This window comes from Rhinolophus sinicus, chromosome 18, assembly GCF_057876585.1.
Source record: "Rhinolophus sinicus isolate RSI-liver-muscle chromosome 18, RSI-T2T, whole genome shotgun sequence".
NCBI lineage: Eukaryota > Metazoa > Chordata > Mammalia > Chiroptera > Rhinolophidae > Rhinolophus > Rhinolophus sinicus.
Genome location: NC_142518.1, coordinates 36,273,365 through 36,289,286, shown reverse-complemented (window position 1 = coordinate 36,289,286; position 15,922 = coordinate 36,273,365). Strand labels below are relative to the sequence as shown.

General features: G+C 40.1%; 1 protein-coding gene across 3 annotated transcripts in view; it reads left to right on the top strand.

Moving 5' to 3' along the window:
- Positions 1 to 15,922, top strand: part of SLC9A7 (solute carrier family 9 member A7) — a 151,250-nt gene that overhangs the window by 90,995 nt on the left and 44,333 nt on the right. For all 3 annotated transcript variants that reach the window (XM_088794886.1, XM_019717411.3, XM_019717412.3), the window contains exons 8-12: positions 1,748 to 1,853; positions 3,496 to 3,584; positions 3,677 to 3,790; positions 5,988 to 6,099; positions 10,220 to 10,373. In XM_088794886.1, the coding sequence (XP_088651012.1) occupies positions 1,748 to 1,853; positions 3,496 to 3,584; positions 3,677 to 3,790; positions 5,988 to 6,099; positions 10,220 to 10,373 (575 nt within the window). The remainder of the gene's footprint in view (positions 1 to 1,747; positions 1,854 to 3,495; positions 3,585 to 3,676; positions 3,791 to 5,987; positions 6,100 to 10,219; positions 10,374 to 15,922) is intronic.

Sequence of the window (15,922 nt, the reverse complement as noted above, 5' to 3'; positions counted from 1 at the left end):
TCAGTTTTAGGGGGATGAAAAGAGGTGAAAAGCTAGGAGGAGGCTAGGAATCAGGGACCACCTCAAAGGAGGCCGGGAGGAAGCAGACTAGGAACTATATTAGCCCCAAGCTTGCTGCTGCTCTCAGCTGTTCTGGGCCATATGGGGCCCTACCTAGCTGGGGGGCCATCAGTAGGAATTACTGTGTGGTGGTCTTCCTTAAGCGAGCTGCATAATACTTAGTTTAAAAGTAACCAACCAGACAACCAACACAAAAGCAAAGTGTGGAATGAGTGGGCAACCTCTCCACAAGTATGCTGAGTCCAAATCGAGATGTGCTGTAAGAGCAAAATCTGCACCATTTTTCAAAGACTAGTACAAAAATCAAATGTATAAAATACCATTAACAATTTGTATAAAGTTTGTCAATAATTTGTATATTGATTGCAGACTGAAATGATGTGGCTCACACTTGTGACTCCCAGTACATTTGTATTGGACAGCAATGATCTAAGTGCCACTGAATGCAATTTTGTACTAATCTTTGAAAAATGGTGCAGATTTTGCTCTTACAGCATATCTTAATTTGGACTAGCTACATTTTAAGAGTTCAGTAGCCACATTTGGCTAGTAGCTACCATATTGGACTGCACAGATTTAGACTGCTTTCTTCGCAGAGGCCCTTCTGATGCCTGGGAACTTGTATGGGTCAGTGAAACCGCTCATGTGATGATTCCATGCTGGCCCGCTGTGGAATGGCAGTGTTTGAAGGGGAATCTCTGGTCCCAAAAGGTGATACCTGTACCTTGTAGTTGCCCCTGGAGTTGCGCATTTCTTTCTTTCTCACCTTCATTAGGCACTTGCTGTGGAGCCATGCCATGGTGGCCCACAGAGGTCAAGGTCTTACCACCTTGTCTTCCCAGGCCTGCCTGAGGCATTCCAAGCACTGCCAGAACTAACCTGCCAGTCACACTTCAGGCCAAGACTGTGCCTGTCAGAACCACGGGTATTGCAAGGAGCACAGAAAACCCATTTCTAGTTTCTTTAGAAAGCTTAATTTTTAAAAACAGCTTTATGGAGATAAAATTCACATACTTGTATAATTCACCCATTTGGAGCATACCAATTTGATGGTTTTGAGTATTTGACATTATTCATATTTTAAAATTGTGGAGTTATATATGTATATATACCGGGGGTGCCAAAATAATGTATACAAGTGGACATTTTGGTCAACGTTGCTCAAGCAGTAGTTCACCATAATCAGAAGTGTCTGGATGCTGATGGTAACCACTTTGAACACCTCTTGTCATTGCAGAAGTCAAATGTGACATGTATTCATCTTTTGCTATCGATAGAAATTAATAGTTTTTTTCCTTTCTTAAAATGTGTATACATTTTTTTGGCTATGTATATGTATATATCTATATCTCAATCATAAAATTTGCCCTTGTAACCATTTTTAAGTGTACAATTCAGTGGCATTAGGTACAACCACAGTGTTGTGTAATCATCCCCATTATCTCTTTCCAGAACTTTTTCATCATCCCAAACAGAAACTGTGTACCCATTAAACAATATCCCCCTTTCCCAGCCCTTGGCAACCTCTATTCTCCTCAGAAACTTAGTTTTTATTACTTTAAAAACCAAGCAGCAGCCTTGGGGCCCCAAAAGAAGAGTTGAAGGGAAAGGGTGGCCCTTAGGGTGGCGGTCCTGGGCTAATAGGATGTGGTTGTTCCTGGAGACAAGTTCCTTGACAGGGGCTGACGTGACCAAGTTTACCAAGCTGCACTGCTTTCCCCTGCTGGAGACAGCACTCTTCTTCCTGATGTCCTGGAGCACGTTCCTCTTGGCGGAAGCCTGTGGGTTTACAGGTGGGTTATCTCTACCCTTGGGTCACTCTTCCCCTCACTGTGATGGGGGCTGTAGGAGCTTGACGGGAGGGGCGAATTCTTAAATAGCAGCTGCATGGAGTTGATTAACTGCTCACCGAGTGTCCATGTGGAGGACTGCTGAGCAAGGCTGGTGTTCTGCCCCATGAATGGTTTAGTTTCTCAAAGATACATATTTTTAAAGGATAAAGTTTACTGTTTCAAACTTTGAGTACTCATTCTAACTATAAGTAGATGTTTAGCTGCAAAGGTTTCTGAATATATTACCATTTTATTTGTATCCTCCCCTAGAGTGATACATTAGTTTACAAACAGTAGCATTAACAAGCAAAAATGTGTCCTTTTAAAGTAATTTTGTATCTACTCAGACGAGTGGGGACACAGTTATTCCTTGTTTTGTCTCTGATCTGTTTAATTATTGTTTTTCAATACCATGTTTTTATGGTGCCAGTTTCATATATTATTAGTATGAGTGATCATGTGGTTTTATTTCCTCACATTCTCTCATTACAAAAACAAAAAATCACTTAATTTTCCCATTAGAAAATGCAAATATAATTACTGTGCATAATTCAGGTAGTAAGGAAGCCCTTTTATCGTCTTTTCAAAATATTGCAACCTGCGTTTACATGCAGCATTATAAAATGCCCCACTTCCTTAAAACTTGACAATTATCTGTAAATATATAGGCAAAGTTCTAGGTGTGTCAATTGTCTTGTACAACAGAATGGTTACCACTAACCAGAAATCTAGATCATTTGAGCTTGGATAAATGAAGTAGTACTCTGGATTCATTTTATCTGAAGCCCTAGACCATGCAAAACTATAAAGCATTGGTTTGAAATTAAACTCATTCGTTCTAAGAACAGAGAGGAATATGACAGAAGTGTATGCCAGTATATGGTAATTCAGTAGGAGTTTAGAGGAGGGGAGAGAATGCCCTTAAAACTGGAGTGAAGGAGGAAGTCGAGGACCTTGGCTTTGAGGGAAGGCAGGGTTGGGAGAAGGAAAAGTTGGTTGATAAGAATTATATATACACAATGGAATACTATTCTGCCATAAGAAAAGATGAAATAGTGCCATTTGCAACAACATGGATGGATCTTGAGATTATTATGCTGAGCAAAATAAGTCATACAGAAAAGGTCAAGAACCATATGATTTCATTGATATGTGCTATACAAAACTGAAAACAACAAAATAACAAGAGAAACAAATGAAGAAACAAAAACTCACAGACACAGACAGTAGTTTAGTGGTTACCAGAGGGTAAAGGAGGAGGGGATGGTAGATGTGGGTAAAGGGGATCAAATATATGGTGATGGAAGGAGAACTGGCTCTGGGTGGTGAACACACAATGGGATTTATAGATGATGTAATACAGAATTGTACACCTGAAACCTATGTAACTTTACTAACCATCGTCACCCCAATAAACTTTAACTAAAAAAAAGAAAGAAAGAGTTATAGGGGAAGAGGGAGCTTTCAGTAATAGAAAATTCTCAAATACTCAGGAACTTGGATATGCTGGGCTTGCCTACTTTAATATTTTGTTTCAGCAGGGCTTTTTCCTGCTGCTTTTTATTCCATTGATTTAAAAAAACCCAAAAAACTCTTGTGCCAGGTGTTGTAGCTGTCCTTTTCTGTGGAATCACACAAGCTCATTACACCTACAACAACTTGTCAGTGGAATCAAGAAGTCGAACGAAGCAGGTGAGCAAGAGACCTTGTTCCTCATGAGTTACTTGTGAATATAAGGGAGGGGACCTGTAGGGTTTATGACTTCCTTTTCCCTTTCTGTGCAGCTCTTTGAGGTGTTACACTTCCTGGCAGAGAACTTCATCTTCTCCTACATGGGCCTGGCGCTGTTTACCTTCCAGAAGCATGTTTTCAGCCCTGTTTTCATCATTGGAGCTTTTGTATCCTTTTTTGGTTCCACCGTTTTCTACACAGAGAGGCAACCAGTGTTGAGGAAGCTATAATAATAATTTCTGTTTGGGGTGGGAGACCGTGAGCCAGCGTGAGTTCATGGTGTTTTTGTGATGCGAAAAAGGTGTAAGTGGTTCATGAAGCTAAATGTATTTGGTTTAAAGGACTGGTATTGATTCTGAGGGTGTCCTTTTTGCATTTTCTGTGTAAGGTGGCCTTTCTTTTATACGGGTGCTTGGCAAGTGGTAGTTTGTTTTGTAAAGCGCCCTTCTTAGCAGATCTAAAAGTCAGCAACCATGTCAGTCCCCAGAATTATTGTTATTTCATTGCCACATGAATTCCAATCCAGGAGGTTCCTCATTTGGAAGACCTGAAGGTTCTGTTACTCTTGCTCTCAACTGCACACCAGTATGGGCAGCCCTTCCTGACCACCCAGAGACGCCTGCAGGCAGTAAGCATGCCTTTACCTGAGCTTAACAGATCATGCTGAAAAAGACTCTTCCCCCTTCCTCTCCCCCACCAAAAAAAAGGAAAAAGGAGAGGAAGAAAAGATAAAATGGAAAAATACTTGGTTCCTTGATTTAGTCCCATTGGGAGTGCAGTTTTTGGCAGAGACAGTTTTGGGTGCTGGCCTCTCTCAAGTGAGGAGGGATGTAAATGCCTAGCTTGAAAGCTGAGGGTTTTGTACACTTGGCCTCAGATCCTATTGTTTTCGTTAAAATGAACTTTTCTGGACTTTGGAACTATAGCAATCCAGCTCAGCCTGGATTTCAGAATACGAGACCTCATGGCTATTCTTAGGTCTTGGGATGCTGGCAAAAAAAAAAAAAAAAAAGGAGAGTTTTTCTCTTCTGGGTTTTTCCTTTCTTGTGCAGGAATAACTGATACTCACCAAGCAGCTAGGTAGAGATGGTGGCCTGGTGCCATGACGGAATCCTTCCATGTATGTTATCTGCTTCGACCGGGGCTCATTTCTTGGATTGACACACTCAACAGACGAATAACTAAAAGTCTGGGGGAATCAGTGTTTTTATTCTTGATTAAGAAAGATCTTGCATGTCATTTTGATTTGTATTCCTAGCACGGCATCCTGTGAGAGATAATGAGAGTTCAGCCCTTTTTTACAGATGAGGGCCATGGAGGAGTGCCAGTCATGTCCCCTGTGAATACTGAAGGCCGCTTACCCCTGAGGACTTCCCACGGCATGGCTTCTAGGATAGAAAGGGCTTTATACCACTTCCTGTTTCCTTCTGTTAAAAACAATACAAAAGAGAAAGATAAAAGAAGAAAATTGCAGTCAGTGCTTTACCCCGGAGAAGGCAGAAGATAGTTCTGCCCTTGCTTCTGTCTGAAACAGCTGCCGTTCCTGCAGCTGGTGCTTTGCCGAAACGGAAGCTCTCTGTTCCCCTGGCTCCCACAGTACTTTCCTTCTGTGACTAGTGCAGTGTGGGGCTCTCTGTTGGGCTCTGTTCTAAATACAGCAAGTGACGAATGACCAGTTTCCCTGAATTCTTTGGTTTCCACAGTGGAGTTCCTCTTCCACACTCTTCCTTTTCCATTGCTTGTATCTCAAAAAGACATTTTAGCCACTTAGAGAAATCTTCCCAGGTTGATTCTTGTAAGAAATATGAATGTGTCTTAGTGTTAGGAATATTTTAAGTTTCCCCACATCTTATTTGTAGAATCTTCCTGGTCATTCTTGCCCCTGATGTTTACTTCCCACTGAAGCTTATGAGTTTACCCAGCAAACTTTCTCTGTATATTTTGACTCAGGCTAGTAATTTTCACTTCTTGTGATTCCCCCCCCCCCCAGTAGAGCCCAATACACTGTTTGCTTCTCTCAGCTCGGCACCCCTGCCATGGTACCTTAGCTTATTTCTGGACTCATTTTTAGATAGATTGGAGACTTGGTCATACTAGTTTAATTAAATCAAGAAGTTACAATGCTGTATTGAACAGGCTAGAAATGATCTTTGTGAGCCAGGAGGCTAGGAAAGTTGGCCAGTTGAATCCCACTTGTTGCTGAGACTTGTTTAGAGGGAAACTAGATAGCCTGGCTTCTTTGTGCAACTCTCCTGATCATAACAAGGTATCACGGCATTCCTGAAGTTCTCTGCTCATCCAGAGGTTGTGTGACAGTGCCATTCTGGAAACCCGTTGGGTCCTTAACCTCCACGTGGTGCTCAGGTTGCCATCTTCCTGGGGAGAGCTGCACATATCTACCCACTCTCCTTCTTCCTCAACTTGGGCAGAAGGCATAAGATTGGCTGGAATTTTCAACACATGATGATGTTTTCAGGTAAAACAAGTATAAATGTCAAGAAAATGAGTTTTATTCAGCAGACAGTGTAAGTATGATTGAAATATTGATATGGTTCATAAAAAGAGAAAAATTCAAGTTTCTGGTTCTTTTGTAGCCTCTGCAGTGCTGAGTAGACAGATGTTGTACATGTATAACTGACTTAATATTGATTTTGCAAACCATACTACCAGATGTCTGTGTTCTCCCCTAAAATATTTACATCTTTATTTCATCTCTACCACTCAAGGGACCTGGAGCTATATAAGTATTTAAAGAACTTAATTGTTTTCTAGTAGATATTCATAACTCTCAATCTTTCAGAAGGGCTCCAGACCTGAAATTAGAAAGAAAATAGGTCTTTAATGAGAAAGAACACGGGCCACATCACTCAACAACCCCCACCTGCAATATCCTCACTTGTAAAATAATGAAATTGAGCTGATTCGTTGAGGTCCCTCCCAGCTCTAACTTCCTACGGAGCAAAAGAAGTAAAATACACTCTCATAAGAAAGATGAACCCAAACCGGAAAATAACAGCTGTGATAGTTCTGCTGATTTACACTGTCTCCCAGATGCCCCCTCTCCACTATAAAGCTGAGAAGTGTGCAAGGTCACTGAGGGTGGTACCATGCAAAGTCCGCCTGCCTGCCACTTGAAACAGTTAAAAATTGAGAGACAAGGTTGGTGGAAAGACAAGCAGGTTTATTCAGAATGCCGGCATCTGGGAGGATGGCAGACTCCTGTCCAAAGGCCATCTTCCTGTTCCTAGAACAGGCAGAAGGTTTTACAGGCACATAAGAAGAAAGGAAAGGGGGAGTTGGTCAGGCAGGTCCGAGGGCTGACATGGCTTCCTGGGGTCTGGTCTGTTTTTAAGATAATGTTATCTCCGGACTCAGGACTCAGACTCGGCCATCCCATTGTGGCCTGGGGCTTTATGTGTTACCAGTAAAAACGGCAAGGGGGTTGCAAAACTGCTTCCCATGTCCGGTCGCCTGAGGACTAAGAAATTGTGCTTTCCAGATTAGGATTCTGCTGATTAAATAGATTTAACGAGGTATGTGTCGACTTAGGAAAGGGAACAAAACAGAGTTTTTCAATCAGTGAGGGGAGAAACAAAGAGAAAACAGCTGAATATCAGGGTGGATCTAATTGCAAACTACCGTGTTTCCCCAAAAATAAGACCTAGCCGGACAATCAGCTCTAATGCGTCTTTTGGAGCAAAAATTGTAATATAAGACCCGCTCCAGAACACGCATTGGAGCTGGTTGTCTGGCTAGGTCTTATTTTCGGGGAAACAGGCTAGCTAAATCTAACTACAAGTGGCTAGATATCGAGCTATGCAGTGAGTCAGACTGCAAACTAGCTGAGTCTAACTGCGTTGTAGATTTACCGAATTTCACCCTTACAGGGGGACAAACAAAGGACAATATGTGGAGAGAGCAGTCAGCATGAGTAGATGGTTAAGTGACAGGTGGTGAGCGTCAGATTTGATCAATGAGACCCAAGTTAGAGCATCTCTGCAGAGCAGAGGGAGGAAATGGTGACGCAAAAGGCTACTGTGACCCTTAAAATTAGTTACCTCTGTCCTGTGTGGGGATGGGGAGAAGCTGTACAAGAAGCAAAGTGAGTAGCCACCCTTTACTGTCACACAGCAGTTCTTGGGGACCTCAGAGAGTCATACTGAGATCACACCAACGGGCGCTGCTCAGCAAAGCAATCGCACTCTAGTACTCACTTCATCTGCCCTTAAATGCACAGCCTGCCATGATTTTCTTTCACCCTGACAAACGTTTATTGAACATCCTCTTTCTGTAAGCCACAGTTCTAGGGTGTGGAAGATACAGAAACCAGCCTCCTTCAAGGAGCTCGCAGTGTACTGGGAGGAGACAGGTATAGCTCGCAGTGTACTGGGAGGAGACAGGTATATAAAGCTCTAATTTTCTCCAAAGAGAGGGAGGTAAATTGCACAAAAGACGAATGGAATAAATGCAGAGGAGAGAGAGGCCCAGGGCCATCTTCACAAAGGGGGTAACCTTCAAACGGGGCTTGGAAGAAATGGATTTTAAGAGGCAGCAGGTTGGAAAGGCAGGAAAGCAATGGCCCGCATGGCTTTTTCAGGGAGAGTCAGCAGTCTGCTTGAAATGTGAGACACAGGGTAATGCAAAAAGAAGGTGGCGTTGGAAAGGAAAATTGCGTGTAAACTGGTGCGAATCTTTCAGTTGCATTGGAATCCCGTGTTGGGCTGGTTAAAGCAGATGGCTGGGCCCCACCACCAGTGTGATTCTTAGGGTACTGGGAGGCCTGGAGAATTGGCATTTCTAATGCGTTCTCTGCTGCTGCTGCTGCTGCTGCTGCTGCTGCTGCTGCTGCTGCTGCTGCTGCTGCTGCTGCTGCTGCTGGTTTGAGGACCACGCTTTGAGAACCACTGCTGGAGTGTAGACCATGGAGAAGCTCAAAGCTGTGCCTAAAGAGTTTGGGTTTCCTCAGGAGCAGCTGGGAAACAGAGATTTCTGAGGATGACAGTGACAAGATCCTCCTCACATATTAGGAAAGTGATGGCAGAAAAGAGAACGAGGAACTGTGGAGATCAAAATATGTTCATTGTCTTCTGTACTGAAAGACTGAGAAGTACACAGTGCTTCCTATAAAAATTATTTTCTGCTGGGGGAAATCTAGCTATCGAAAGGAACTCATTCTTCAAGGCCGTGAACTATGTGAGGTTTCACTTTCATATTGCTTACAATGTTTACCTAATAAAATAAGGAAGAATGTAGCACACATTGTCTCTTTCTGAACCCCAAGTTTTCTTCTTTGAGACAACATCTCTTTAGAGGCTTAAATATTGATTGATTAATTGATTAATGACATAGCTGGCTGTTGGGCGATCAGATAAGTATAAATATTTCACTAGGGCAGATTAATAGAAAGCATTAACTTTGCTCTGTTTTTTAATGTACCTTTTGTTGAGTCACTGTTTAGTGAATTGTAGGGAAATTCTCAAATTAATTATGGAATTATTGGGAAAGGTGGGAAAATGTAGAAACATATAATGGGTATAACTTTCATTCTCATAATATACACAAAATCTTGCCCATGGTGAATAAGAATTCATACTAGGTATTTATTAAAGACCATGGATTCAGTCTTTACTGTAGAATAAATTATGAGCATGGTATGGGGAAGGAACAAAAGAGCTTAGAAAGATAAACATTAAAATGTTGGTGCTTAATTTTAACATCCGTTAATGTAGATCAGGGTCAGCAAACTGGCACCTGGGCCAAATGTGGCCACGGCCTGTGTTCATATATCCTAGGGGCTCAGAATGGCTTTGACAGATGAATATCTTACAATCTAACGATTGGGGCACTAACTTTAAAACCCAATTGAGCAAAACATCCCCCTCCCCAAAGAATTCCATTCTTTTCATTAGTAGACTTATATTACAACAAATTGTCCTCAATATAATTATACTCTTGGGTTTTGTCAATCAAATTTTGTGGAAATTTGTTTTTTTCTCTTTTATATAAGTACCTACATAATATCCTTGATGTTTCCTCGTGGTCCACAGTGTGTAAAATATTTTATATCTCACCTTTTACAGAAGAAATTGCCACCCCTGATGTAGATCAGGTTATACTGTTACTTCTCTGTGTGGCTTTGCTAAGGAAATGCTGAACTGTTTTGTGGTTCATGTACATAAACCACAAATATGTATTTGACATATTCATACCTCACCTGTTTCTTAAGTTTAACTACGGGATATAGTGCATGGGAATGCTTGAATCACACACGTGGAGAGCTTAAATTATTATTTCTTATTTATATATCTTATTATTTCATATTACTAGCAGGAGAATTATCTCACCAATAAAAGGGTATTACTATTTTTAAATGTGCTGTACAAAGTGCAGTGTTATCATTACATCTGGACATTTTGCAAAAGAAAACTTCAAATGGGAGAAAATTACATTCCTTTAAGGTTCTTCTTTCTGAATAAAACTTGACACTGGAAGCATAAGTGGATACGGTTTCTGTGCCCTGAGAGGTAGCAGTGGATCTGAAGACATATTGTCATTTGTCCTTGTAAACAGGAGTTCTTCCTCTTTGGTCCCTGCAGGCCTCAGGGGAGCGATGGCGTTTGCACTGGCCATCCGAGACACGGCATCCTACGCTCGCCAGATGATGTTCACAACCACTCTCCTCATCGTCTTCTTCACCGTCTGGATCGTTGGTGGAGGCACGACACCCATGTTGTCATGGCTTAATATAAGGTTGGTATGAAACCAAGGCCAGTTTTGTGCCTGTGGCACTGTGCCTGTGCAGGGTATGCTGTAGCTGAGCACATGGAAGGAAATAGGTTTTGTTTTGTTTGGGGGCAGGGATTAAAGCTAAAATACAATAAAAATTGAGAGTATTGAATTTTCCGGGAGAAAAAAAATCTTGTCATTAAAATTTTTGTTGGTACAAAATCACAAGGAATTAGAAACACCTAGACCTTGCTAGAGCAGTGACATTAGGGCAAGAATCCAAAAAGTCTTAAAGCTGCAGAAGAGAGAATAGACATAGCTGTTGGCAACGTCTGGTATTTCACAATCAAGGTTTGTTTTTCACAATTAGAGTTTTGTTTTAGGAGGATACTGCTGTGTCTCTTCTTGCTTGAGTGCACAAAAGAGGTGACAGTTCCTGCATAACCCTCATTTGTTTCAGCCTCATGGACGTCTCCTGCTTGTGGTTTTACAGCTGTGTCAGGACAAAGGGGCACTGACCTGAGTTTGATTTTTAAAGCGCATTTAAATACTGCACTTGTGAGCTCCAGCACCTTATGGTAAAGGGGACACTGGGGACAGGGGTCAAGAGACCCATAGCCCAACTCTGGCTCTTGTTTAAGGCAAGCCCCTCACGTCTTTGGGTCTGAGTTTCTCTCAACAGTAAATGAAAACACGCGTTCAGATTTTCTCCAGGTCCCTTCAGGTCTAAGTGTGTCCTCTGCATCATTGCATGTGCTCTGGCTACCTGCCTCCGTTTTGGGTCTGCAGAGGGTGACAGTGATCAGAATAAGACCCATGGGTAATGCAGAGGTGTGAAGAAGATTCTCTGAAAAACCACAAGGTGGCAATGTTTTCCGTTCTCTGCTGGCTTTTCGTTTGCATTTCCTTCTCTAGAATGTAGAATGCATGGGACTGACAGCTGCCAAGCATACCTATCTTAGAGAGAAAATGAACAAGGACTCACAGTCATCCTTGGAGTCAGGGAGAAAACTGGAATTTGAGAGAAGAGTCTCTCCCATTGGGGACTTTTGTATTGATGGCAGGCAGGGATTTCTGGGCTTGGCCACTGCCAGCTGTACCATTTCTGGGCTGGCATGTCTCCGACTCAAAGCTGCAGAACCTGTGTAGGGCTTATCAGTGACAGTGATATAACAGCTGACACTTGTGCTGCAGATGATGTTCAAGATGCCATGTGTATAGTAAGATAATTCTCATAACATTCTTATAAGGGACCTACCACTATTATCTTTAGTTAGAATTGGGGAAGCTGAGGCACAGAGCAATAACTCGCCCAGGGTCACAGAGCTTTAAGTGGATAAGCTGGGATTTGAATCCAGGCAGTTTTGCCACAGAGTCCACACTCTTAACCACTGTGCTGTACTGCCTGTAAGAAGGCTTCATGTATTAGGGACTATTTTTATGTCATAAAATTTGGGATGATTAAAATTTCAATTTCCTGGCCTGAATCTCAAGAGTGTATTAAGGAAAATAATTCATTTGTGGAAATATAAACCTGAAGAAGAAAATGTATAGATTTTTGGCTTGAAAATTGAGACATAAGATGGTACCATCTTTGTTCTGTGTGGCAGAATAAAGGGTAAGAAAGGAGGTTTACCCTGCACACAGTTGAGAATCTTGGCTTTCGGTGACCTCTGAAATTGCTTCCTGCTCCTATTTGTCTGGTCACACAGTAGGTACCTTGGATGCTCAGAGCCTGATTGAATTGTTTGTTTTTCATTCTATTTTATAAGTCCTTTCCTGCTTTCCCCACCCCTCGCAACATACACAGGACCAAACAATTTTCCACTGAGAGTAGAGAGTTGACTTGTGACATTTTCCACTTCTTATAATCCTTTTCAAAAAGTGGGCCATTAAAATAGTCCTACCCAGAGCTGAGAGCGTGGGCAGCTTTCCCGGAGACCCACAAGCTGTATATGTATGAATATAATGTAATAATTGAATTTTTGTGAAAATATTAACATAATATATGGATAGCACTTAGGACAAAGCAGCTAGCACATAACGAGGGACAGGAAATGACTACGTGCATGACTGTGTGTATAAGAGATCCAGTTTCTCCACATCCTTGCCAGCATTTGGTGGTGTCACATTTTTTCCATTTCGTCTGTTCTAATAGGTGTGTGGGATACCTCATTGTGGTCTTAATTTGCATCTCTCTCATGGTTAATAATGTCGAACATCTCTTCATGTGCATATTTGCCATTCATACATGTTTTTGGTGAAATATCTGTTCAAGTCTTTTGTCCATTTTCTAATTGGATTGTTTTACTGTTTTGAGAGTATTCTAGATACTAGTCTTTAGTCAGATATGTGGTTTGCAATTATTTTCTCCTTGTCTGTTGCTTGTCTTTTCATCCTTTTAAAAGTGTCTGTCATAGAGCAGAAGTTTTAATTTTGATGAAGTTCAGTTTATCATTTTTTTCTTTTATGGTTTGTACTTTTGCTGTCGTGTCTGAGGACTCTTCATCAAACCCTAGGTCTCCAATATTTCCTTTTGTGTTATCTTCTAAAAGTGTTTTAGTTTTATTCTTTACATTTAAGTCTGTGATCCAGTTTGACTTAATTTTTATATAAGATGTGAGGTTTAGTTCGAGGTTTTATTTTATTTTATTTGACTATGGCTATCCAGTTGTTCCAGAACAATATTTTTTATTAGTTTCAGGTGTACAAAGCAACACAATAGTTTGATATTTACACCCCTTACAAAGTGATAACCCCCTCCCCCAAGTTACTACCCCTCTGACATCTTATTTGGCTGTTACAACACCATCTACTATCTTCCCTATGCTGTACTCCACATCCTGTGACTATATATGTGTGTGTGTGTGTGTATGTATATATATACATACACACACACATATATGTATTTATTTAATTATAGTTGACATGTAATATTATTCTACTTCAGCTTCAGGTGTACAGCACAGTGGTCAGGCATCTACACAGTATGAAGTAATCCCCCTGATAAGTCCAGTACCCATCTGGCACCTTACATAATCTTTACAACATTGTTGATTATATTCCCGATACTGGATTTCATATCCCCATGCCTATGCCCATCGATAGACGATTGGATAAAGAAACTGTGGTACATTTATACAATGGAGTATTACTCGGCCATAAAAAAGACACAATCTTACCATTTGCAATAACATGGATAGACCGAGAGAATATTATGCTAAGTGAAAAAAGTCTGACAGAAAGACAAATACCATGTGATCTCACTTATATATGGAATCTAAATAAAAGAATAAATGAGCAAGCAAATCAGAAATAGACTCAGAGATACAGGGAAAAAAACTGTTGGTTGCTAGATGGGGAGGGGACGGGGAAAAGGTGAAGGAATTAGAAAGTCCAGCACAATTTGTTAAAAAGACTATCCTTACTCCATTGAATTATTCCTTTGCCAAAAATCAGTTGGCTGTATGCCTGTTTGTATTCTGCTCCATTGATTTATGTGTCTATCCTTTCACCAGTACCATACCATCCTGATAACGATAGTTATATAATAAGCCTTAGCATCAGGTAGAGCAAATCCTTCTACTTTAGTCTTCTTTTTCAAAACTGTCATAGCTATTCTAGTTTCTTTCCATATACTTTTAGAATAAGCTTGTCTATATCTTTTTTAAAAATCTTGCTGGGATTTTCCGGGGAATTGTGTTAAACCTGTATGTCAATTTGGGGAGAATTGACATCATTACTGTTGAGTTTTCCTATCTATGAATATGGCATGTTTCCTATTTATTTAGATCTTTTTTTGATTTCTTTCATTAGTATTTTACAGTTCTAAATATACAATGCCTGTACATGCTTTGCTAGATTTACATCTAAGTATTGCTTCTTCTTTTTTGAGCAATTGTAAATGTTATTCTATCTTTAATTTCAGTTTTCTTGTGTTCATTGCTAAAATACAGAAATACAATTGGTTTTTGTATGTTGAACTTATATCCTGCAACCTTGTCAAACTTATTAGTTCTAGAAGGGTTTGTTTTTGTTATTGTTGGTAGATTCTTTGATATTTTCTATGTGGACCATCATATCATTTGCAAGTAGAGACAGTTTTATTTCTTTTTTCCAACCAGTGTGCCTTTTATTTCCTTCTCTTGACTTACTATTCTGGCTAGGACTTTCAGTACTATGTTAAAAAAGAGTGATGTGAGTGAACGTCCTTGCCTAGTTTCCGATGTTAAGGGGAAAGCATTCTGTCTTAGGCCGATAATTATGATATCATCTGTAGGGTTTTTGTAACTGTTCGTCACCAAGTTGAGGAAGTTTTTATGTATTGCTAGTTTTCTGAGAGGTTTGTGTTTTGTTTTGTTTTGTTTTAAATTTATCATGAACAGGTATTGAGTTTTATCAAATGATTTTTCTGTATCAATTGATATGGTCATATAATTTTTCTTTTTTAGCCTATTAATAATATAGGTTATATTGATTAATTTTCAAATATCAAACCAGCCTTGCTTCTCTCAAGCAAACCCCACTTGGTTGTGGTGTATAACTTTTATACATATTGCTGAATTCTATTAGCTAATATTTTGTTAAGGATTTTGTGTCTATGTTCATGAGGGATATTGATCACGAGGGAAGTTTTCTTTTTTCATATACTGCCTTTGTCTGTTTTTGGTATCAGGGTAATCTGGCCTCACAAAATGAATTGGGACAAATTCCCTACTCTTTTGTTTTTTGGAAGAGATTGTGTAGAAGTGGAGTTAATTCTTCTTGAAAGTTTTATGGAATTCTCCAGTAAAACCATCTGGTCCTGGAGACTTCTTTTCCAGGGGTTTTTAAATTATGAAGCCAAATCTTTAATAGTTATAAGTCTATTAAGATGATCTATTTCATATTGAGCACGTTATGGTAGTTTGTGAGATTGGTCTGCTTCATCTAAGTTGTCACATTTATATTGTTCATAGCATTAACTTATTATCCTTTTGATGTCTATGAGACCCCAAGTGATACCCCTGATATCACTGATACTGATAATTTGGTAATGGGTAATTCCTGATATTGGTAATTTGCATCTTCTCTTTTTCTTTCAGTCTTGCTAGAGGTTTGTCAGTTTTATTGATCTTTTCAAAGAACTAGCTTTTTATTTCATTGATTTTCTGTATTGTTTTTGTTTTCAATTTCATCGATTTCTGTTCCTACCTTAATTATTTCCTTCTTTCTGTCCAACTTTACCCAGACAACATAATGAAGCAAAGTGTGCCATTGGTGAAAAATACATGGTGTCAGTTCACTGCATTTTTCCAGATGTGTATAAATAGCGATTATGTAAGTGTAGAAACTGACATTTACAGAGATTACAACAAAAGAAATTCCCTCAGAAATAAGGTCATGAAACTAGTTTCTCTGACTTGTGGCTTTTCATGTTATTTAATGACCACAAATCATTTATGTAAACCAGTTCTTATTCTAAAAGTCAGAAACCCCCTGAATTAAGTGTGGTGTTTTGATCTCTGTGACCTCAGTAAGATCAATACCTACTTGTTTCTTACTTCTCTAGGATGCTGACAGAGGCTCTGCTC